We start from the raw sequence: 23,058 nt of genomic DNA, 5'->3' as shown, positions 1-23,058 counted from the left end.
TTTGCAAATGAATATTAAATGAATAAATATAAATCTTTTATATATTATACATGAATTTTACTTAAATAGAACATCTAATACTAAAAAAGTGAAAGAGCGACATTTAGCTTACCTTTTAATAAAACAAAATCAAGCTATGTAAAATATCAACTGTGAATGAACTTATTATCGATTTAGAATATTTATCCATAATCGTGTCACAATCGCACGATTCAACATATTTCTGCTTGCACATAAAAAATAAAAACAGTGTAAAATTAGACTTTTTGTAAATCGAACGTAGCTTATAAACTATATATTTAAGTCAATAGTGTCATACATACAAATGGTTCATTACAACCTGTGTGTCCACAGTTACAATCCTGCGAGTTAGGCTTTCACCGCCCCTTTCGCGATTTCTTTAGTCTACTGCTAGATCAGACGCATTTTCGGGCTCCTCACATTTTATTTGATGGTAATAATAATCAGATCGTCATTTTTACAGTTCTTCAGGTAGAGGAATTCCGTACCGTACATTTTTTTGTTAAATTATCGTCTATAAACTATGGTAGAGATAATACAATTCCATTATAAATACCTTGACAACGAATGTCATTTCGATAAATTTTTTAACCGATTTCAAATCAATTTTTGTCGAATGAAAATATTACACACACAATTTTCGAATAATAAAAAAAAAATCAAGGATTTCTGATTCACCAGATTTGGGAAGAAAAATGATAAAGTTACATTTTTTCAAACAATCTGAAATTTATGTAGTAAAATCTTAATTTGAAATTTGATAATTGTTGTTAACAGTTAAACTTTGCTAAGAAAATATGCTGTTCGATAAGATACTCTATCTAATCAAGAAATAAAAAGTATAGATACATCAATGTACATAAAAATATTTGTTACTACTATTTCGTGCGCTCTTTTTTGTTTTGAATTATTAAAACGGGTATCATTGACTCTGCTTATTTTCGTTATAATTTCTGTACTTCTGTCCTTCTTTCTTACTTCTGTTCGTTTCTACTTTCAAAATTCGAATACTCGCCTTTTTCTTCATTTTTAATACAGTAAGGATAAGAAAGTACAACTAAGATATGAATGAATTTACCGACACAATACGGAATACCACTACGGAATCGAGAGCGAGGTGAGCACGTGCTTGCGTACATGTGTGCATTACGGGCGACGCATGCAACACATATGCACGTACACATGCCCATCACATGCACATGTGTTTCATCGCGCTATAGAACACGCGATCTATTTGCGTCTCTCGTCACTGCGCGTTACCTTCCGCTTTCTCGCATTCTGTCTTTGTATAATCGTCGCATACAACGAGCCTTACATATCGTAAAATCGATAAACGACCAACCGCGAGACAATCCTCGCCTCGATCAGTAATGAAATACAAAAGAAACTTCCTCGCAACATGTACAACATCACTATTACCGATGTCGCATCATTATTTCGAGTTCTCTTTCTTTTTTTCTTTTTTTTATCTCTTTACGAAATCGAATTCATCGCTTCTACGACCACTTACCTCTCGTGTAGCTTAAAAAGTGTATGCATACATATGTATACACACCACACACACACACACACACACACACACACACACACACACACACACACACACACACACACACACACACACACACACACACAAAAGATGTTTTTAGGCATCGCGCTTCCTCTTAAATGAAAATTATATATACATATACATATACATAACATATACATATATATATTTTTTTATATGAATGTAGATATTTATAATTTCATATTTATCTTTAATAAATTAAATTTTTTTAAGTTCCGTATTCATTTTTTTTTTTTTACTAAGACTTCTCGTCCAATTTTTTCGAATTATGAAATCTTTTTAGTTTACGATCACTTATCAATAAAAAAAATCTATAAAAAACGTTTAGCCCAATATCTATATTCCTCTGAGAGAAAATGCGGGAGAATATATCCCCCCCCCCCACACACACATACACACACACACACACACACACACACACAATATATATATATATATAATATATATATTATATATATATAATATGTATACATATATACACACATGTATATGTTTTATATTTACGCATTCAGTTTTGTTAATATAATTTATTTCTAGTTCTTCCTGTTCATTGCACTGATTTTTCTATGTTCTTCATATTCGCGTTCATTGCTTTGTTAATTTGTATACTGTAATTCTCACGCAAAGACAAGTCCGAGCCGAACATATACGGTTTGCATGTATCACTGGAACAATGATAGACTTTGATTGTTCATATTACAAAAACTACTTCTGCTGGGTTATGTCAATCCTTATTCATATACAAAAGAGATTAATTATACAGTAGATAATCCTCAGTAATCGACAATAGACTGTACATCTTAGTAACACGGAGCGTGTCAATTCTCTCTATAATAACAAAAGAGATTATCACATTAGTATGAATCTCAGTAAGGAAGGTTAAATCAGAACCTTTATTGTTACTACAGCATCAACAGTGTTACGTCGTCATCTCCAGCGCTCGAAACTCTTATACATTCTGGCTCTCCCTTTTATGAAAGTATCAAAAATATCCTTTCTAACACTCATTCCCCAACAGACAACGGAAATTACGATATTATCTCAATATTAAAAATCAATAAAAATATAATTAACTTATCTAAGGTAGAGCTCACCTGCTCCTATGCAGGTCCCCTTGATTAAGATTCGTCCTATCCCCCTTTTCCAAAAAGAAAGAAAAAAGAATCATAAAAAGAATAAGAAAAGAAAAAATCATGATCAATAATAAAGAATGTCCTGCTTAAGCGCTAAATTGAGTTCAAGATGTAAAACTAAATAAAATTTATAAATATGGTACAATCGATATTAAGCGATAGAGCAATAATAGATTAATTATAGATACGTATAGGTAATAGCATTGTATCGTTGAATCCTATGGCGATTTTTGTTATTTAAGTCCTCTGCTTAACAATAGAATTGAGGATTGAATTAAACATCTGTGTGTTTCCGTGTGTTCGATTTGATGAGCGAGTCTCGTTCAGTCGAACAATTCACCGCACGCACCAATCACCATTGCGGACTAGCAGCCACCTTGACTAGCTTCTTGTTTTAAATTCCTGCCATTCTCTGCTACCACAATCCCATTGACGTAAATGTCCATTTGGGCTAGCAACTTGTTCCACTATACTCCACCAAATTTAGCAGGTACAAATCAATCTCCAGGATGTTCAGGGCAGCTACGATTTACTTGAAACCACTTATCAATACAGCTAGAAGAAACATCAAAATTTTTATTAATTCTATATAAGTATATTCATATAAGTATATTCTATATTCGTATAAGTATATAAATAATTGAGGGAAATATATCTTTTTAATTCTACAATTAACAACTAACAATTAAAGATTGCTTAACAATTTATTGATTATATTTTTTTGTATTAAAAAAATTTCAATATTAAAATATATTAAATATTCAATATTTCTGATATAGCAATATGTGTAACATTCTATTCAATTAGTTGAAACCATCAAATCTTTATCTTTTTTAATGCTTTTAATTCTTTTTTTGCCAGTAAAAAATGAAAATTAATAATATATAAATTATATCATTGTACATACTTTTTATGATATATACAGAGACAGGGCAAGCGGGCTATAAGATCTCCAGATTGTAACTCTTCCAAGCAAATAACACATTCACCTTTTCCATCTGTTAGTACATCCTCTGTCACGCAAATAAGCAAAGATATATTTATTAATTATCATCGCTAACAATTACCACCTGTGATTAAATCAGACAAAATCTGTTTTCAGAGAGTAATGAAAACAGTATCTGTCAAATGGACAAAGAAATCTGTTACTTCTTTCATCACTTACCATTGTAACTGAGCCGTGGCTTGGTCAGGCACATGACCAGGTGACACTCGATATCATCCGGTAGAATAAACTTGGAGCACACGGGACATTTTAGACCTTGAAATAAATGAAGAATCTCAAAAAAAAATTTGGCGAGAAAGTTAGAGAAAGAAAGAGGAAGAGGGAAAGAAGAGAGAGTGTGGAAAAGGAGAAAAGTAAACAAAAGGATATATAAGTAGGAAAGATATAATACCATAAAAGACTCTTCTCACTCGATCCACCGGGACCACAGCCTCGGCTTCGTGCTCGTTCAGGCACGAGCTCACTATAATTCCCATAATAGACCCGACATAACCTCAGCCATGCCCCGCGCTCCCGCGCGGCGATCCTCTCCCGAGCCTCATGTTCTGTTTTTTCTCTCCCTTTTTCTTTTCCTTCGCGTGAATTATTCTCGCGACACGCCCTTTCCCTTTTTTTCTCCCGATCGTTTTCGCCCGGGTATCTCTCGCCGTTTCGAAATTTTACCCAGGCCCGCTTGGTGTCCTCGAGCTATTCATCGATTGTGATACGCGGTTACCGGGCCAACCACCCCGGCAACACGCGTCAAAACAAACGCCCTCTGTCCCACCCGCGAATCATCGGCGCGCACCAACTCCGGTCCGCGGAGCTTCGCGGTTGCGCAACCTAACCTCGCTTTTTTGCGGCATTGCCCGTGCGCAATTAGGTTAGAGACCGCGTCCGATTAATGCCCCCCGCGTCGGGATCGAAACTCCACGGAACGTGTCGCACGACGGCTCGCTCGAGAGAGGAAGGTCCCGTCGCACGAACAGACACGAATAACTGGCGATTGATCGCCAGCGAGCGATCCGACGATTCCGTCTCAACCGATATCGTTTGCGCAACGCTCTCCCTTTAGAAGCAAAATACTAGAGAATTTTTTTTCCATGATGCACACGATGACGATACAATGACGAATCGCGCGTTAATTTTTCGCCGCGATTAAACGGATTTGCAATGATGCAAATTCATGATGCACTACGTAACGCGCATTATAATTCACTACGAGGACAGTCCCGACTTGAAGGCGAGTAATTCTTTCGGGATTCCCAGCAAGCTCCGTAAATAATCATAAACATAATGTAAACACGTGTATAATAAGACTCGGGACTTACCGTTGAGGGACCAAATGTGCGAAGGCAGGCTGTGAGCGGCGTAAACGCGACCGCTCTCCTCGTCGGTGTCGTCGGAGTCCAGCTGCGGCAGGCCGAGGGCCTGGTCGACACCTACCCCGACCGAGGTAGAGAGGCCAGCCTGCTCGGCGGACGAGAGGTCCGGCACGGAACTCAGTGAACGTGCACGCTGTCTACTGTCCCCGGACATACGCGAGTTCTGCGACTGATTGGCCTGCTGGTGCTGATGATGCAGCATACCCACGCCGCCGGGCAGGGAGCGCAGCATGGAGAAACCCTGCATCGCAGTCTCATTGGCCCCAGTGGAGGATTGACCGTTGCCACCAGCGGATTGTGCTACAGTGCTTGCCTTGGCTCCCATCCCAGTTGTGATAATGTGAAAAAAAGAACCAAGTCACCACGTGTTCGCGCCCGCGATATTCGTTCCTATATCTATATCTATCCGCCCCCTTGGCGATTAAATTTGACTTGTTATTCCCGCTCGCACGGTCGGCGAGGAAGGAAAAAAAAAGGAAACAGACGAACACGATTCCACGGTCCCGGGTACCTCAGGTCCTGGCAGTGGTACGCGCGCACACACACATACACTGGCACAGTCCTCGCACCTTCGTCTCGCCCTCGCTCCTCCTCGTTCTCTCACCCCGCTCACGGCGTCGGCGTCGGCGACGACAGACGGCTGGACGACGTAGCTCGGCCCGACCAGAGCGGCGCGACGCTCTTACAACACTTTGGGATTTAACTTAGGCCGGAATTTAGCAGACGTGCGCCACAACAAGCAAGTCATTTCGTCCGCGAACATACCAGCGGCTCGTCGCACAAAACATTCCCCGACATCTTAAACTTCCTAGATGTCAACACAGTCGGCTCGCGCAGACATTCCACTCCGCGGACTTTGTGTGTCCGCGCCGCGGATTACGAGCGATTCCAAGGGTCGTGCACGCGTAAAACTTTAGCCTTGATTATCAAGAAGGAGAGTGAACGAAATGATACACTCGATTGATTACATGTTATTGACATGATTTCGATATCAAGGATGCTTTCCATTTAGTGACACAAGCATCGTTCTATCTTTCTTGGCATTCAATGAGTAACAAGGATAAAACGATTTTATGTTGACTTCTATTACTAAATGGAAAGCACTCTGAGCTGTCCAAGAGCAAAAATTCCTTGATCCTGATTGGTCAATCAAATGCTACTCTACTCGATTTCGGACGTAACCTGGCAAGACACGATTAATATTTGATTATTTAAAATATATCGTTCTTTTTTTAAGCTTAATAGTGAGTGAAATCGGAAGTTGACAATTTAAAATGAAGTGAGATGGAATAAAATAAAAAAGCAAGATTGAGTTTAGAAATATCGGATGTATCATTTTATCCTTGTTATTCATCGAATTTAAATAAAAATAAAATGATATGTCTGGACATTCGATTATTTCTGGACGCACCTCAACTGAAACAAATCAGCTATCTCATTCTGTATTAAACTATTAATCTCCGGCTTCAATTTATAGATAATGTTTGATCTATGTAAATATGTGTAAATATAACTTCTATTACCAAACATGAAAAATTATATATGTTGAAAAATTTAACATAAAATATTAAATATAAAAAAATATTAAACATAAAAAAATAAAATATCCTTTTTTTATCAATCATAATTATTCTTTTTTTTAAATTAAAAATATTCAATCTGTATAACTGTATATAATCTACTATTATTAGCATTATTAAGGAAAAAAGCATTCCAAATATTCTTTAAAATACTTGTTTTCTTTTCCTTCTTAAGAGATAAAATGACACTCTTATTAATATAATTCATTAATCTTTAATGTGAAAATATTCGACAGAAATATTAATCACAACATATACCAAAAATTTATGTATACATATATTTTATATATACCCTTTTCTTATAAATATGAAGTATATATATATGTACAGTTTAATCAATATAAAAATATCTAAAGATGTCTCGTAATCTTTATACACGTACAATAGGTTTCAAAACGGCGAAAATGGCACGTAGTTGGTAAAATAATTAATCAGTAGTTTTGACATAGGTTACGAGTATCAGCCTTTGAATCGGGGCTCAAAGAGCTCCAATAGGTGTCGAGACACTTTTGTAGCTTCGATTCGGACCGAATTTCATCATCAGCCTCGCATATCTCATCGATCTCATAATGCTCGTATACTAATCTATCCAGCCAATCTTCAAAATCCTCATCATTCCTGTTGTGACTATGCATGATCTGCTCATTTGCTATCGCAGACTTCACTAGCTTTGACCAACTTTTATTCATCTCTTCGGTTATATGATAAACGGTATTTGGACCATTTATTATTTCCTTTGCCTTATCCAAGTCTATCTTTTTGGTCTTCCAATATGATAATGGAATTACCAGAAATTTTAATTTTGCTATCAGTTGCGTGTCGACAACTAACAACAATCGCCAAGTACCAACAGCTAATTGCTCGTTTAACTGCGGCTTAACATGTCCAACCTATAAAAAGGCACGAAGTTAAAATGTATTAAAAATCAATGAGGAAAACATTGAAAGATTTAAATTTAAGAAAAGCTTCATGCTACGATATAATAATTACCAAGGTCATCTCTTCAAGCAACATGTGATTTACATCAGCAAGACGACCATGTGGATCAATCCATAGGATCGATATATTTTGTGGTATTGTAACACCCGCGTCAAACTCGTAAGCCAAGACTGGAGTTGAATATGGCCCTATACTGCCCATCAAATTTCTAAACGTTTGCTCTTTCTGATCATAGTCCGTATTAACGGAAAGACTTCTTATTTTTCCCATCCATGGTCTACTAGCAGAGAAGTTGTGTCGCGTGGAAATCAAAACTTCCATTCGTCTTGTACGATCCTCAGGCAGTGTAAATACATCGGCGGTTTCGACCTTGTTTTCCATAAAAATCAGTATGCCAGCAAAACGATTCTCGCGAAAATACGCAGTGCTTTCCAACAAGCGGACAGTTTTGTAATCCATATGCAGTTTGCGATAAACTAATCTCGCTAAGGAGTACGAGAGTGTTAGCAACGCATCATCTGGTAGTGGACTTAGATCCGCGTGATGATACAAACTTTGCCAATACATGTCGTAGCCTCTCGCTTTGATTGTTTTATTTACTCGATCAGGATATAGCCATTCTTCTATGCGATTTATGATTCGATAATCGATGACAGGTTCGAATTTACGGGCAAAAAATATATTGCGATCCACTGTGTTTCGTAGTCGATTAAAATCCTCGAGCTTAAAATCATTCGGACTACATCCACACCAATCCACTACAGCTTTATATTGGCATTTGCAACCTAACTTTCTTTTCCAATTAGTCATATGCAAATTATTGTCTATGTAGGTATTGCAGAATCGCGAGTTTCTCAAGACTGTATGAAAGAATGATTCGGCAGGTAGCAAAGTATATTTGAACAATTTTGACAAATTGACTACAAGCTGATCAGGATTTGGATCGGCGACATACTCGACGAAGTCTCGGCTTAGAGCAAACCAATCACTACCACCATCGATTTGAATACCTGTAAAAATAATGAAATTATGTATATTTCACAAACGATTTATATATATTGATAGTGTTTAAAAAATTTTCAATTGCTTAAAACGAATAAATAAATATTTAAATAAAATAAAAATATACATAAAAATACTAAAAAAAATCTGTGTGTCTACATAAAATAAGAAAATACATATATAAAATTTCAACATACCATCTGGTAATTTTCGATCTCCAACTCGCCACATGCGCGCTTCACATTCGACAAAAGTCTTGTCTAAACCCTGCTTAGCTATGAAGCGCTGAACTTCTCTTCCATGCGACTTTGCGAAGTTCATACCTTTATTCCAACTGAGGAATTCAGTCAGCTGAATATTGCTTTTTAAAGGAAAATCTGATTCCGATAAATTTACGAGAAAATCCCAGTGCTGATGATACGCAAGCATTTGTTGTGCGGACTTCAGAAATGTCGTCAAGAGACTCGCGCCACCCCAAATGCTCGCGTGTCGTAGACCCTCTCCTCTTGCCACTTTAATATTGTTTAGTTTACACAATTTCTCCAATTCTAACATTTCGCGGTACAAATAATCCTGTCTCTGAAAATATATAATTTGGCTGAAATAATATTTATTTATCAATCTTATTACTAATACATATAATGATAACAAGTTTGAAAATTATTAAAGATCTAAATGAAATCAAATGTTTAAATAGAAATATCTAAATTGTAATTAATAAATTTCTTTGTTTTAATATATTTTAATCAATTTTGTGGAATTTGTTGCACAACTTACTGCATCAACGTGAATATAAAACAAGTGCGAAGGATGATATAAAATACTAATAAGTCGTTTCACTTGCCGACTTGCCCTGCCATTCACTGTCAACAGATAAGCTATTCGAATAGGTTGCTCGATTTCATTTTTTAAACTTGAGTTTCTCGCCTCTTGAGATTTAAATTCTGTCAAGATAAAGAAGAAAATAAAAAAGAAAATTTTAATACTCTTATAGATGTTTATGTATAGTTACTGGAGCTCACATACTTTGAATTCCAGTCCAATATATATTAATACTTAAATAACCACCACACGTCTGTTTTGGATTGCCAGAACATTTCATATTGCAGCTAGAATCTGGTAGTCGTTTCGTCTGCAGTGGTTCTTCCATTCCACAAAAACATTCCACTCTAAAATCATGTATATTGATATATTTCAAAGAAAGCAGCATATTTATATGTTATATGTCAAGTAAGACACTAACGAGTACTCTGTACCAGCGTATGGAAATCCTGATTGAAGACACATATAAGCACAACGCTCAGGCGTATTGTTCCCTTTGAAGATGTGATAATAACCGGAAAGCACTCTCAACGTTTTGTCATCTTTGAAGCAGCCCAAGTTGATCGGCATGCCTGTGAAACCTGGAGAATGGGGACACAAAGATTGTACTCTTTCTGGGTACAACAAACCCTGCTGGCTAAGGCACGTCACATTGACAATGCGTTGTTTGCATGCTTGGCTTTGAGCACGTGTTATGGCGCTCACGGCTTCTCTGACCGTAATCTCGCATGCAGGTGTGAAATTCAACAATTTGCGATCCAACTTGATCCTAGTGGTGCGATTTCTTAGTTGAGATTGCAGCTGATTTTGCTTGTTTGAGCTTGCCTGCTTATCAGGTGGAAGTTTCAATTGACGTAAGCCCTTGGGCAGACCTTCATCCTCCTCGGGTTGGGATGAACCTCCCTGTCCGATTTAACAATTCACATCAGATAATAAAATATTTCTATTGTTACTCGCTTCTAAGAGATGAGGTTAGAAATAGGTAATTTACCTCTCCAGACGACAACCGGCTGGATTTGCCTTTGTCATTGTCCAAGGCAAAAAATGTGTGCAGGTAGACCTGGACGCATAACACGGTGATGCCGAAGGCGAAGAGCAGCCGGTACTTGCGCAAGCAGCTCGACGATCGGCCACCCGGGTGGTTCTTCGTAATCGCCATATTCTTCGGCGGTCTTGATTACCGTCGACTGCGGTACATACTCGAGGAAGCCGGGTCCATCAGGCCTCAAATGATAAGATTCTCGTCACGATGGCGAAAGTCGTCCGCGTTTCCGTCCTTCCTTTCAACGAAAAATTAAATGCGCATTTCCACTCATGCGTTTCACGTCGCACCCCATCGTATACACCCTGCGAGAATACACCGAGCACTGTGACGCGACGGCATTTCTCTTAAATAATTAACGTGGAGGTTAGGTCGCTTGTCACAGCGCGCGTGTCCTGAACTGCGTCGATCCAATAATGGACCGCATAGGTTATGGTCGCGCCTCAATAATGCAATAAACAACTTTAGTCACATTCTTTTATCGTCTATGCAGTCAGCCACGAGAATCGCATGGAAGACGAACGCTGTGAGAAAAGCACGCATCTATCCGAAGTCGACCTGGTGAACGAGGTAATATAGACGAACGCTCTCGACGAGGAACACGCTTCTCAGGATCGGATGCGACGTCAGAAAATGGCAAATACAGTGCTCACGCACAAGCCCAAGGAGGAGGACAGTCTCGAATGCTTTCTCTATCCCAAGTTCTGCTACGCGTCTGACCCGGACGCGGTGACAGAAGCGAGACTGAGCGAAGAAATCGCCAAGTACAATGAAGAGATTACTTCGTTCGTCGTCGACTACATCTGGCATTGTGACAGTTTAAATTTCCGTCCTAGGACCAAACAAGCAATGCTGCTGAACCGAATTCTCGAAGGATCAGCAGTAGAAGAAGGTGAATATCTCATCTTTGTGTTGCCTTTCATGTTCCATGTGATGATTCATTCTAATCAATAAGAATACTTTTTTCTTTCACTAGATTACCATACCCTGCCTCACATCTATGCGAGTTTACGTTTTGATGAGGATATAGGAGATGAGTGGCTGACAGTGTTTCTGATATTTAGACTCACTAAAGTTTTTGATGGGTTAATTGCCAGAGTGGTGGATACAGATGGAGAATTTCTTCTGATAGAAACTGCTAATGTCCTACCACTCTGGGCTGATCCCAACACATGCCAGGATCGAGTGTTTATTCATAACGGTGATATTCATGTTATTAGAGAAAGAGGAACGTCGTTTCTCAATTTGTTAAATACTATAAATGGCAAGCCACATATCTCTAAGATGTCTGAGAAAGTACAGCTTGTATTACAAAAGCGAATTGGGATTTATCCTGATGAAATTCAGAAGAGGAAGCACAAGGCCAGAGCATTCCTCCCAGAGAAAGCAGCCTCTATACTTCGTGTAGAACCAAGACTCATAGCTCCAGTGATTAGAACAATCTTTCATTCAGATCCACTTGAACGCAAAGTACGATAGAATTTAATTTATTTTTATATACACTCAATTTTAGACATCATATTATTATTATCGTACATTGTAGGTCTGTCGCGCCATGAGATATTTCCCTCCTGAACAACGAACAATGGTTAATGTTAAGATGACCAAGTGTTTGTACGCGATGGCAACGCACTGTCGTTATACCGGCGATCCAAGAACAGGTTGGAATATACCACCTGCAACTTGCTCAAAATACAATGCTCATGTTCTCGGAGTTAAAATAGCATGCGGTTTAGAGATGCTAGTAGCTCGGGCCAATGAGGAACGTAGAAAACGTATCAGAGAACGATCGGATGTTCCCGATGACGCTGAAAAATTAAAGCTGAACGAACCAGCTTTCAACGCTTATTTAGCTCGTTTAGAAGCAAACGGTTACTTTAGAGATCTGTTGGAAGGTAGTCAAGAACGTGATAAGTTGCTGTCTACAGCGAGAGAGTATTTCTTGAAGCATGCAACTTTGTTTGATAATGTAACGAATTTGTACGAAAGCGATGCTCAAAAAGTTTTAGAAGCATGGGAGAATATACAGACAAATGACATTGAAATGCATGGTAATTTGTTACTTACATATTTAAAGAATTATTTAATTTAAAGTATTTAAAGTATTTAATTATTTCAATTAGTAGTGTAAAAAAAACGTTTCTACATTAACCTTACATAGTTGTAATTAAATATTTTTTCTATGCAGCTCAAGATGAGACTATGTTAAGTCCGGCCGATAGCGATAGCTGGTTAAATGTGGACCCAGAACAGTTGGATACATATTTAAATCAACAATGGGGCAGCGTCAAGGATAAAAAGTTAGATCAAGAATCTATGAGTCTCCGAGAAAAAGTGCAATCGTTTCTCAATCAAACTAGCGACGTTGATGGCGTTCATTTTTTAGGGTATGATTTTTATTTATCAGAGAAGTAGATAATTTTAAAGGATATACTAATGTCCTTAATAATTTGATATATGATAATTTGATTATAATTCACTATCATAAAATAAATAATTATTTCACTTGTAGGGAACAATCAATAGATAATGACATGCAAGATGCAGAGGATGGTGCACGAATAGATTTTGATGCAGACGTGTTCGATAATACATTGAGAGGCATTCTCGATCTAGTCGTTCCGGGAGGAGAAGGCGAGTTTGAGGGTAGCTCAGAAGGATCGCTGGGTGGCGATGACGAGGATAAAGGTGGCGATATGGACAAATATATGCGACTGTTAGATTCACAACTGCAATCGCAAATGATACAAGATGAGAATTCTGTTGATAATAATAGTATAGATCCCATAGAGACAAATTTGCGAGAAAGTATCGAAGCCGAGGCCGGCGGCTCCGGCCCGACTGGCAACATAATCGGCGGTCCTGTTCGGAGGCTCATGCACTTGCAGTTGCAATCACCTACGACGGTACCGCCTGATTTACAAAGTTAATGGCACTTCGTATATTAGACAATTAACATAGATTCACATGTTACACTATTTGTAAACATTATTACAATCTTCGCTTCATTCTGCAAAATACATAAGCATTTGTCATTTCAAAGAAAAAAACAATGGGCTAAAAATCTCGTTACTATCCAAATTATTACATTTATTACTTAAAATATATACTTAACGTTATCGATAAAAGCACCTTTATCACGCAGTTAGTATCATCGATACATATTTCACGATTGTACTTTTCATCCCTCGACTATATATCACTGTTTTTCATACAAATTATGTGTGTGTGTGTGTGTGTGTACACACACACACACACACACACACAGAGATATAATATATAAGACGTTATTAATGCGGCCATAGAATTAGACTATAAGAATTCTACTATTTATATATATATATATATATATATATAGCATTTTGTTTCCACTTTTGTAACTAATTTTACTAAGCATCAGAATGTTATGTGTAAAGCTTTGTATATTTCAATTAGAATAATGAGAGACACGGACATTTCTTGTGTATAGATTTGTATATTTTATTAAGACTTGTTAGGAATATATATAGCAAAATGTATATGCACGCGTCATGTTCCACGTGTACATACATAAATGTTCATGAAAATCCCGTAAAGAATGTTTATATTACAATTTGAGAAATTATTTGATATTATTAGCAAGGTAAACAATTATTTGAATGTCTGTTTGAACCATTTGGGTGTCCTGTTTTGATTTTGAGCTGATGAAGATGATGATGATAATGATGATGATGATGATGATGATGATGATGATGATAATGATGATGATGATTTAATACCACTTGGTCCTGGAATTACATGATTGCTCTCAATAAGTGTGTCTCTATCATTTTCAATCGCTAGATCTTGTTCTTTCTGCGTCGTAGTGGTCCTATAGACAAATAAAATTTAATAACATTTCACATCGAGCGATACTTGATAATAATCAGTGTATATTTTACCTGGATTTTACAGCTTCGATTCCAGCAACTCTAGGGTCTGTTAATTTTTCCTTTACGCTTGACTTGAGTGGCGACTGTCCGGAATAATGAATGATAGCAGAGGGGACAAGGTCTTCGTCTATCAATCGTACATCAGGATTTAAAATATGCTTTGGTGGGGTAGTGTCTACAAAAAAGTAAAGTTTTATCAATAATAAAATATAACATGTTCGCCTTTTGCATATAAATAAAATAAATGTGATAATCGTTACTCACAGAGAGTAAATTCGCATTCTGGATCGTCCAAATAATTTTTTATAAAATTTTTAACACTTTCGATAGTCTCTAGTGGTTCAAATAAACCTTGAAGAACAAATTGATCGGGAAATTGTATGCGAATTACTGCACGGCGATACTTGTTTAATCGGTTCAGAGTACGTTTGTCACGATCTAATTGACGTTGTGCCTCCGTCACAAGCGGAGCATCTTCGAGTTGTTCTCTACGACGCTTGGCATCTCTTAAAAGCATCTTTACGTCGTGAAGATCAAGATCGAAAAAGCTATCCGGCAATTCGTCTCTTGGCACTGCCTGAGTTCCTGCTTGATTGAAGATCAAAGCGTTTCTCTCTCCTAACTGTAACATAAAATCGATTAGTAAACTGTCGCTCGAATATGATTGCATGTTTGCACAATTACACCTTACAAACTTAATTTCATATGCGTTTTCTTGGACTTTGACACACGTCTCTGTGATATGTTGATCTTTCTCAATGTGATCTTTATGGCTGGACGCAATAGAATAATTTTCTATCCTGGATGTGTCTTCTTTTTTTTTATTATTAAGCGCATCTATCTTCTCTTTTTTCGTATTTATTTTTATCTCCCTTTTCAGTTCTTCCTGATTTTCCACTTTTACAGATAAACTTCTCGCTGATATATCAACATCATCTATTGTCTTGCTACAATGTGGTACAGATGATGGCACTCTGTGATAATCTTTTGTGCTCAGTGAATCATTTGTTGTCATGGCTGACTTTGGAAGCAAAAGAGTAGATACATGTGCTTGAGTTTGCAATTGTTCGGGATCACGATATATTAATCTTAGTATTGCCTTTCCACTGTTGAGTCCCAATGATTTTAAGGTTGTATTTTCTAATGCTTCTTTTCCATATACCTATATAAAAAGATATGAAGCATAATTCTCATTCATATGCTTGCATTACATATCTAATTATATATCATTGTGAAACATCTCAATTTCTATGTTAAGCAGATATTCTGTATATAATATATACATACTTCACGATGCATGTAAATCAGCACAGCCCTCTTAAGATCAGAGTCGGGATATATTTTTGTCAATGCTTGAGCTAACGTTGTACTGGGTGAAAACTCGCATGTTACTCTATCTCCATCCTCCGGCTGAAGACAGATTGTAACATTCGACACTGCACGCGCCTTTGTACAAGCTACCATCTCCAATTGTGCATTATTCGGCAAACCGGCAAAGCGGAATATCATGTTGGGATCTAATATCTGTCGACTATGTCTGTAACAAACAGCAAAGATATAACATGAAGCTGTGGAAAAATCAGAATCTAAAATGTCATACGTTTAACGACTCACTTGATGTCATAGTCGTCGACCTTGTAGCCTTGCTTCTGGCATACTTCTTCTAGAATCTGGAATGAACCTTTGTTTGAAGTCGTATCAGGGATCTCTTTTTTTCCCCTCTCGATCGAACGTATGATTATTCTCGCAAGTCGCGCGTAAAATCATCGAACTCACCTGTAAAATCGTCGTGTTAATCGTAACCTTCACGTTTTGCCGGCGACCGTTCGGCGCGAGAACGACAACGGTCTTGTTTGCCGCCATGGTGATCAGCAGAACTTCAAAAGGAACACTGATGGTCCAATTGTCGCGAGGTGAACAGCTGATTCGAGGCAACTTGCTCGCGCAGATATTTCACCTGTCCCCTTCTCCTCTTCCCACGAAGTTGTGTCAAGTCCCGTCTTCATGTATTCATCAATCAATCTGCAAAAAAAAAAAAAAAGATAAAAGATACTTGATCGTACTTTGGTTACGAAAATCGCGCTTTCTTTTATTGTGGAGACAAGCTGTGTTTACACACGTTTTCATTTTTCTAGATCGCCTCTCCCAATTGAAGACTTATCTATCTAACAGATACCTGCATGTCATCAGATTAATCAAATACTCAACGCTTTATTAACAGCCGCGCATATGACTCAGATCGCAATCGCTCTTGTTCATACTAGAAATATTGGCAAGAAGCCGTCGAGGCTGTCGTGTGGCCACCTGCAGGATCGTTTACATCAAGCTCAGGATATCTAAAAACAATATAACGCGCCGCAAGCCACATCTGACCCATCTGTCGCGCTCGCAACGGAGTTGACTGAACAGACAATAGCGTGACACAGTCAGGGGATGGGAGGGAGTAGGTGAGAAAAGCGGGGAGACGACGAAATATCATATCACTCACACCAGCATCAGGCATTCATCGCGCACCGCCGTGTGTTTACGAGCGACGATCAGCAACGACCGCCGCCTTGACGTCTCCGCACCGTTCGTCAACGCAACGACGCACAAATGACGACTCGTGAGATGAAACCAGGCAAGTCGCGGCGTGATGGTGGTGTCCTTTAACCGATACCTACCGGTGATCCTGCCGGAGATCGACGACAGCGAGCTCGGCGGGCGAGCCGTCGACGTCGGGTCGCCCGAGATCGGCAAGCAGCGTGCCTCATACACCGCGAATGAGACCTTTGCGAGAAGCTGCTCAACCAACACCACTAGCACCACCACCACCACCACTATCACCGGCGGTGGTAGCCCGACGACAACCCCCGTGACGACGCCGGCGGTCACGGTCACGACGTCGGCGGTCACGGTGCCGCTATGCGTCCTGGGTGAGGTACAGCTACGCTTCCTTTGTCCCGACGATTTGGAGGAGGTTCGCTCGCTCTGTCAAGATTGGTTTCCGATAGGTAAGCGTCTAATCCTAAAGACAAACACGATTTTCATCTGCTTGAAAAGAGTGAAAGAAACATAGGATTAAGAAATGTCTTTTGTAATACAATTGTAATACAGATCCTTTAATGTTTTCTTTTTCTCTAGTATTCTGGAAGCCTGTTTTGAATGATGCCAAAAAAAATATAAACAATTTGGGAAAGAATGGGAAAGAGATATATGTTTGAAAAAAATGACTTAGATGTGATGAAAGGAATAAGAAAAAAGAAACAAGAAATTAAACATAGGAAATTAGAAAAAGATAAACTTTGACACATGGGAAATTATTAAATTGATTCAATATGTGATCAAGGAATATTAAGATGTTCTTTTACTTCAAAATGATTTTTTGTTCTTAATTCTTTCTATTTATTCCTTATTCCTATTATGTATACTGAATCCAAACAGTTTGACTTACAATAACATAATGACTATTGTATGCATATACATATCTCAAGCTTCAAAACAAATACTTGTGAGGTAGATTTTCAGCCTTGAAATCATTTTCACCTTGAAATCTATCAATAGTTTAACTTTTTATTTTTTTTTAGTAAGAATTAGAAAAAGATAAAGATCAAATTAAATTGAGATTAAAATTACTCTATATTAGTAGAAATGGACAATAATAGAAATTATATCTGTTGACATATTGATTAAATGTTTCTCACAATTGTTGGAATATAATTTTATTAAGTTCCATAATTGAATTATTTATAATATTTAATGGAGACCTATCTAAAACTTTTTCTTAGAAATATATCAATATCTTTTCAGTCTGTATATATCAACAATTTCAATCTTTTCAATCTGTATATTACAAGATATTTGTTGTAAAAGTGTAACATGTACAAAAATGTTTTGAACTACTACATAAAATTAATGTTTAATTTTTATCTACACAGATTATCCATATTCATGGTATGAAGACATCACGAGTTCATCAAGATTTTATGCGCTCGCAGCAGTATACGGTGGAGTAATAATAGGGCTGATAGTCGCGGAAATAAAGCCGTACGCCAGATTGAATAAGGAGGATCGCGGCATCTTGTGTTCCAGCCTTGGGAAAAATTGCCTAGTGGGCTATATACTTAGTTTAGGCGTACGCCGCGCATACAGAAGAAACGGGATAGCCTCGTTGCTGCTAGAACAACTACTGGCTCACGTCACTGCTCCCGAACGTTTCTCTGTAAAGGCAGTCTTCCTACATGTACTTTCCAGCAACGCTCCAGCTATATTGTTTTATCAAAGGTGTCACTTTCGATTGCATAGTTTTCTTCCGTATTATTACTCGATCCGGGGAAAGTGTAAAGACGGTTTCACATATGTTCTTTATGTTAATGGCGGACATGCACCGTGGGGTATTTGGGATTGGGTGCGTCATTTAGCTGGCGCGATGACCAATCTTGTACCATGTAGAATACCGCGATGGATTTGGCAACGTCTTCTGTGGGCAACCACCGTTCTCTCTTACCACAGATGATACATTTTGTGATTTATTATGTTTAATCATATATTTATTTTTTTTTTTAATTTTAGAGATGTTATATGTAAAGTGCCATAAATCAGTTGATGTTATGACAGGTTCAAGTAGATAGCCGCAGGATGGCCATATGATTTTATTATGTAGACATGTACTAAATATAATGCGAAGTCAAAAACAAATATTGATTTAATCATATTTGCATGTACGTAATGCAAACAGATATATAAATTTATCTAAAGTTTGGACAGTAAAGCTTCAGAGTATCTTAGCATGCTTTTTGTTACTAAGAGTTACTAGTTGTTGCGAAAAGATACATAATTATTACAATACCGCTGTAATAGTTTCAGATGTGTAACTGCCAAAAATAATTAAGTTGAAATAATTTGCACATTAATTAATATCTTCCATCATTTTTAAAGGTAAAAAATGATATTAAATCATTGTTAATTTTAACAAATAAACTCGTGTGCGTGAATTTCGAGATAATTATATTTAACGCAACAGGAGATTAAAAGGCTTATTATTGATATTTATAGAGATTTATACATAACAAATGCATTGAAATATATATATGTATGTATGTATATACATATTACATATACATCATACATACATACATATATACATACATGTTTACATAGAATGAACATGCAATGTCTTCAAATCATAAATATGTTAATGAATATATCTCTTGAAACGCTTCTTCAGAAATAAAAATTTTTATTAATTTTCTCTTGAATAAAATTTATATAAATAACTTAAAATATATTACATATGAAATATTACACACAATTTTGTTACACACAATATTGTTTATTCAAACAAAAAAAGCTTACCTTAAAGACAAATAATACTTGTTTATATTTCCTCCATCGAGTATATAAGCCTCCAAGATATATAATGTTCAAGTTTTCGAAAAAAATTTCTTCATCTCTTAGAATTCACTAGATAAGGAAAATAAGATACATAAAACTAATATTCATGGACTTCAGATAAGCAATCATGTGAAAGTCTGAGATATTGGAATTCACCAGATAAAAGCAAAACAAGACTGTAAGTTTCAAAAACCGCAAGAAAAAGTGTGAAATATTAAATAATTCTGTATTAATATTAAAAAATAAATCGATAAAGAATGATAACATCCGAAGTAAGATGGAATCAGTCATATATTTGATACTATGCCATAGTTCAGGGACATGCACAGAAAAGAAAGAATATTTTAAGGCAATATTTTATGATGTTAGATGGAGGATGGAGGCTTTTCTGTAGAAGATTAAGAAAACATCCAAGAAAGTTTATCCAAACAATTAAATTTGTCAATGCTTAATAGCTTTGATGATGGTAAGACGGAAGAACATTTTGTTACAAAATTATTTGATTTATTTACGTCGTTTAGTGCTGGTCTTATTTACTTGACAAATGTTTTAATAATATTTCCATTTTCAACTCCAAAACTTCGAAACTAATTCAGGACGTTATTTAATATGCAAAAAAAAGTCTGATACTCAAAGTTCATTATCTTTTTTACATCAATTATTTGCTTTCATGGAAAATTGATAAAAAGAACGATCGAATTGGTATCACTTGACATATTACAACGCGACACAAAATTCATAAAGTACTTGAGAAATTCCAATGACAATTTTAGGAAGTAACGAATAATGAAACTCTTAAAGATTGTTGGAATTGTGAGGGTCCTACATTAACAGAACCAAAGCAAGAAGACATGCGAAAAGAATGTCTAAAATATTGGAATAATAATAATCTGAAATATAATATTAAATCAGCTATATGATTGATATATTGCACGCTTTATGATTCAAAACATGCATAGAAAAAGAAAGAATGGTAACATTTTATTTATTATGCCATTTTATTATGCTAAGAAGATAAAATCATTACATTTTACCTGAGTCTGGGAACAAAGAAAAATATATAGATTCTTCAGAAATAAGAGAGAGTCAGTAGAAGATGCTAAAAATTTGAATTATCAATTAATACACTGGTTTATGCCGAATTGATATACGAGATTAAGAGACTGGGAAATACTTTTCGAAGACTCGAACATTGTATATCTTGGATGCTTATATGCTCGGTAAAGAAAATAAGCAAGTATTATTTGTCTTCAAGCTTTTGAAGATTGAATTATCACGTAATTTTATTTTATTATTATTTTGGCATTTCTTACAAATTCTCACTTATTTCTAGAAAATTTATATATCTTTGTTTCAGATCCAGATAAAATGTAGCAATTTTATCTTCTTCTACATATCTGAATCACAAAGCATACAATAATCATGTAATTGATCGAATACTGTATTCCGTACATCGCTGTTTAATTTGGTTGTTTCGCTTCTTAAGATTGACACAAAATCACGCAATATTTCGCATGTTTTAATTTGGCTTCAACATTTGTAGTTTTATTTTACTTTTGTCTAACAAATTCCAATATTTTAGACATTCTTTTCGCATGTCTTCTTGCTTTGGTTCTGTTAATGTAAGACTCTCACAAATTCCGACAATCTTTAAGAGTTTCATTATTCGTTACTTCCTAAAATTGTCATTGGAATTTCTCAAGTACTTTATGAATTTCCTATTGATTTGTAATACATCAAGCGGTACCAATTTGATCATTGTTTTTATCAATTTTCAACGAAAGCAAATAATTGATGTGAAAAAGATAATCCGTAAACTTTGAGTATCTTTTTCTTTTTGCATATTAAATAACGTTTTGAATTAGTCTTGAAGTATTGAGGTTGAAAATGAAAATATTATCAAAACATTTGTACATCAAGTAAATAAGACCAGCACTGAACGATGTAAATAAATCAAATAATTTTGTAACAAAATGTCCTCCCGGTCTTATCATTATCAAAGCTATTAAGTATTGATATAAATTTAATTGTTTGGATGGACTTTTTTGGATGTTCTCTTGATCTTCTACGAAAAATTCATCTAGCATAAAATGTTGCATTCTTTCTTTTCTGTATCTGAATTATCCTGAATTACAAGGCATAGTATCAAATATATGGCTGATTCCGTCTTACTTCGGTTACTATTCTTTAATTTTATCGGTTTATTCCTTAATATTAATATAAAATTATTTAATATTTTACTTTTTCTTGCGATTTTTGAAATTTACGATTTTATTTTTATCTGGCGAATTCCAATATTTCAGACATTCTTTTCCCATTTCCTGTCTATTTTCCTTTGAATTCCATGAATGTTGAATTTATGTATAATAGTACAACAATGTTTAAGAGATTTATTATTTGTTTCTTTCTTAGAATGTCATTTCTTAAACATTTTATAAATTGTCTCTTTTCAACACGTCAAAAGCAACAATATAATCACAAGTAAGGACACAATTAATTAATCACAAGGAGTAAGAAATACATAATAAAATTCAGTTCATTCTGTGTATATGTATGTGTATGTGCATATATATATATATATACACGTACCAACATACGTACGTACGTACGTACGTACGTACGTACATACATACATACATACATACATACATACATACATACATACATACATACATACATACATACATACATACATACATACATACATACATACATACATACATACATACATACATACATACATACATACATACATACATACATACATACATACATACATACATACATACATACATACATACATGTTTGTAAAGAAATAATTAGATAAGATATAATTATCTTTGTTTTTACGAAGTGATTTAAATAAAAGCTTTATTTTTTTCTTATTACACATGTTGAAAAATAATAATTTTTCACGCAACATTAAGGATAAACAGAATCTAAATATAAAGCAAAATGTAAAAACGAAAAAGAGAATGTGTGCGGAAATTTATACATAATGTAAATATACAAATTATATTGAAAAGATATAGCTGTATATAAAATAGTGTATTGAAATTGTTTGTAATAAATTAACATGTTACAATTTATATAAACTTTATATTTGTTTCTTCGGATAATTGTAAAATTTCTTGTAATTCAAAAGATATCTTGTTTTAATAGAGCAGTTGAAATATATATATATATATATATATATATATATATATATGTGTATGTGTAATTATGTATAATTATTTTAACAATTATGCTAATGGTTCCTTATATCACCCATGAGATATTATTAAATGCGTTTTTT

General features: G+C 35.8%; 5 protein-coding genes across 10 annotated transcripts; 2 read left to right on the top strand and 3 right to left on the bottom strand.

Moving 5' to 3' along the window:
* Nucleotides 1-280: 280 nt before the first annotated feature.
* LOC105423974 (uncharacterized) lies at nucleotides 281-6,096 on the bottom strand. Its single transcript, XM_011633985.3, has 4 exons — nucleotides 5,041-6,096; nucleotides 3,890-3,985; nucleotides 3,632-3,737; nucleotides 281-3,279 (listed from the first exon to the last, which is right to left on the bottom strand). The coding sequence occupies exons 1-4, from the start codon at nucleotides 5,417-5,419 to the stop codon at nucleotides 3,222-3,224; spliced, it is 639 nt and encodes a 212-aa protein (XP_011632287.2). The 5' UTR covers nucleotides 5,420-6,096; the 3' UTR covers nucleotides 281-3,221.
* Nucleotides 6,097-6,865: 769 nt separating this feature from the next.
* oxt (Xylosyltransferase oxt) lies at nucleotides 6,866-10,802 on the bottom strand. The gene is made up of 7 exons (XM_011633987.2): nucleotides 10,429-10,802; nucleotides 9,859-10,340; nucleotides 9,642-9,784; nucleotides 9,393-9,559; nucleotides 8,813-9,194; nucleotides 7,665-8,623; nucleotides 6,866-7,564 (listed from the first exon to the last, which is right to left on the bottom strand). Exons 1-7 carry the CDS (start codon nucleotides 10,594-10,596, stop codon nucleotides 7,106-7,108), a joined length of 2,760 nt encoding a protein of 919 aa, XP_011632289.1. The 5' UTR covers nucleotides 10,597-10,802; the 3' UTR covers nucleotides 6,866-7,105.
* An 80-nt stretch (nucleotides 10,803-10,882) lies between these two features.
* On the top strand, nucleotides 10,883-14,273 carry ecd (ecdysoneless cell cycle regulator). Its single transcript, XM_011633986.3, has 5 exons — nucleotides 10,883-11,371; nucleotides 11,456-11,949; nucleotides 12,023-12,530; nucleotides 12,668-12,866; nucleotides 12,992-14,273. Exons 1-5 carry the CDS (start codon nucleotides 11,098-11,100, stop codon nucleotides 13,407-13,409), a joined length of 1,893 nt encoding a protein of 630 aa, XP_011632288.2. The 5' UTR covers nucleotides 10,883-11,097; the 3' UTR covers nucleotides 13,410-14,273.
* LOC105424052 (tether containing UBX domain for GLUT4) lies at nucleotides 13,935-17,193 on the bottom strand. 6 transcript variants are annotated; one of them, XM_089077125.1, is made up of 8 exons: nucleotides 16,510-16,650; nucleotides 16,167-16,412; nucleotides 16,005-16,060; nucleotides 15,678-15,927; nucleotides 15,082-15,552; nucleotides 14,655-15,012; nucleotides 14,400-14,565; nucleotides 13,935-14,329 (listed from the first exon to the last, which is right to left on the bottom strand). In XM_089077125.1, exons 2-8 carry the CDS (start codon nucleotides 16,251-16,253, stop codon nucleotides 14,110-14,112), a joined length of 1,608 nt encoding a protein of 535 aa, XP_088933251.1. In that variant the 5' UTR covers nucleotides 16,254-16,412; nucleotides 16,510-16,650; the 3' UTR covers nucleotides 13,935-14,109. The 6 variants fall into 6 exon arrangements, with proteins under 6 accessions (XP_088933251.1, XP_088933250.1, XP_088933249.1 ...); XM_089077124.1 differs by lacking the exon at nucleotides 16,510-16,650 and adding an exon at nucleotides 17,054-17,193 and having other exon boundaries at nucleotides 14,655-15,552; XM_089077123.1 differs by lacking the exon at nucleotides 16,510-16,650 and adding an exon at nucleotides 16,879-17,015 and having other exon boundaries at nucleotides 14,655-15,552.
* Naa60 (N-alpha-acetyltransferase 60) lies at nucleotides 17,026-22,858 on the top strand. Its single transcript, XM_011633988.3, has 2 exons — nucleotides 17,026-17,383; nucleotides 18,308-22,858. Exons 1-2 carry the CDS (start codon nucleotides 17,026-17,028, stop codon nucleotides 18,883-18,885), a joined length of 936 nt encoding a protein of 311 aa, XP_011632290.2. The 3' UTR covers nucleotides 18,886-22,858.
* The last annotated feature ends 200 nt before the right edge of the window (nucleotides 22,859-23,058 follow it).

The sequence above is a fragment of the Pogonomyrmex barbatus genome, unplaced genomic scaffold, assembly GCF_055798465.1.
Source record: "Pogonomyrmex barbatus isolate J1 unplaced genomic scaffold, ASM5579846v1 scaffold2, whole genome shotgun sequence".
NCBI lineage: Eukaryota > Metazoa > Arthropoda > Insecta > Hymenoptera > Formicidae > Pogonomyrmex > Pogonomyrmex barbatus.
Note: the sequence above shows the minus strand (reverse complement) of the source record. Positions and strands in the feature narration are given on the sequence as shown.

Excerpts from the sequence above, each read along its gene's own strand:
- LOC105423974 (XM_011633985.3), bottom strand. The coding sequence starts at position 5,419 with ATGGGAGCCAAGGCAAGCACTGTAGCACAATCCGCTGGTGGCAACGGT. Across the intron at positions 3,986-5,040 it reads GCACATTTGGTCCCTCAACG|GTCTAAAATGTCCCGTGTGC; the intron begins GTAAGTCCCGAG and ends ATTTATTTCAAG. Across the intron at positions 3,280-3,631 it reads CTCTGTATATATCATAAAAA|CTGTATTGATAAGTGGTTTC; the intron begins GTATGTACAATG and ends TGTTTCTTCTAG.
- oxt (XM_011633987.2), bottom strand. The coding sequence starts at position 10,596 with ATGGCGATTACGAAGAACCACCCGGGTGGCCGATCGTCGAGCTGCTTG. Across the intron at positions 9,785-9,858 it reads TACGCTGGTACAGAGTACTC|AGTGGAATGTTTTTGTGGAA; the intron begins GTTAGTGTCTTA and ends ACATGATTTTAG. Across the intron at positions 8,624-8,812 it reads AGATCGAAAATTACCAGATG|GTATTCAAATCGATGGTGGT; the intron begins GTATGTTGAAAT and ends TTATTTTTACAG.
- ecd (XM_011633986.3), top strand. The coding sequence starts at position 11,098 with ATGCGACGTCAGAAAATGGCAAATACAGTGCTCACGCACAAGCCCAAG. Across the intron at positions 11,950-12,022 it reads CAGATCCACTTGAACGCAAA|GTCTGTCGCGCCATGAGATA; the intron begins GTACGATAGAAT and ends CGTACATTGTAG. Across the intron at positions 12,531-12,667 it reads AAATGACATTGAAATGCATG|CTCAAGATGAGACTATGTTA; the intron begins GTAATTTGTTAC and ends TTTTCTATGCAG.
- LOC105424052 (XM_089077124.1), bottom strand. The coding sequence starts at position 16,253 with ATGGCGGCAAACAAGACCGTTGTCGTTCTCGCGCCGAACGGTCGCCGG. Across the intron at positions 15,928-16,004 it reads GTCGACGACTATGACATCAA|ACATAGTCGACAGATATTAG; the intron begins GTGAGTCGTTAA and ends TGTTTGTTACAG. Across the intron at positions 15,553-15,677 it reads TGATTTACATGCATCGTGAA|GTATATGGAAAAGAAGCATT; the intron begins GTATGTATATAT and ends CTTTTTATATAG.
- Naa60 (XM_011633988.3), top strand. The coding sequence starts at position 17,026 with ATGGTGGTGTCCTTTAACCGATACCTACCGGTGATCCTGCCGGAGATC. Across the intron at positions 17,384-18,307 it reads TCAAGATTGGTTTCCGATAG|ATTATCCATATTCATGGTAT; the intron begins GTAAGCGTCTAA and ends TTATCTACACAG.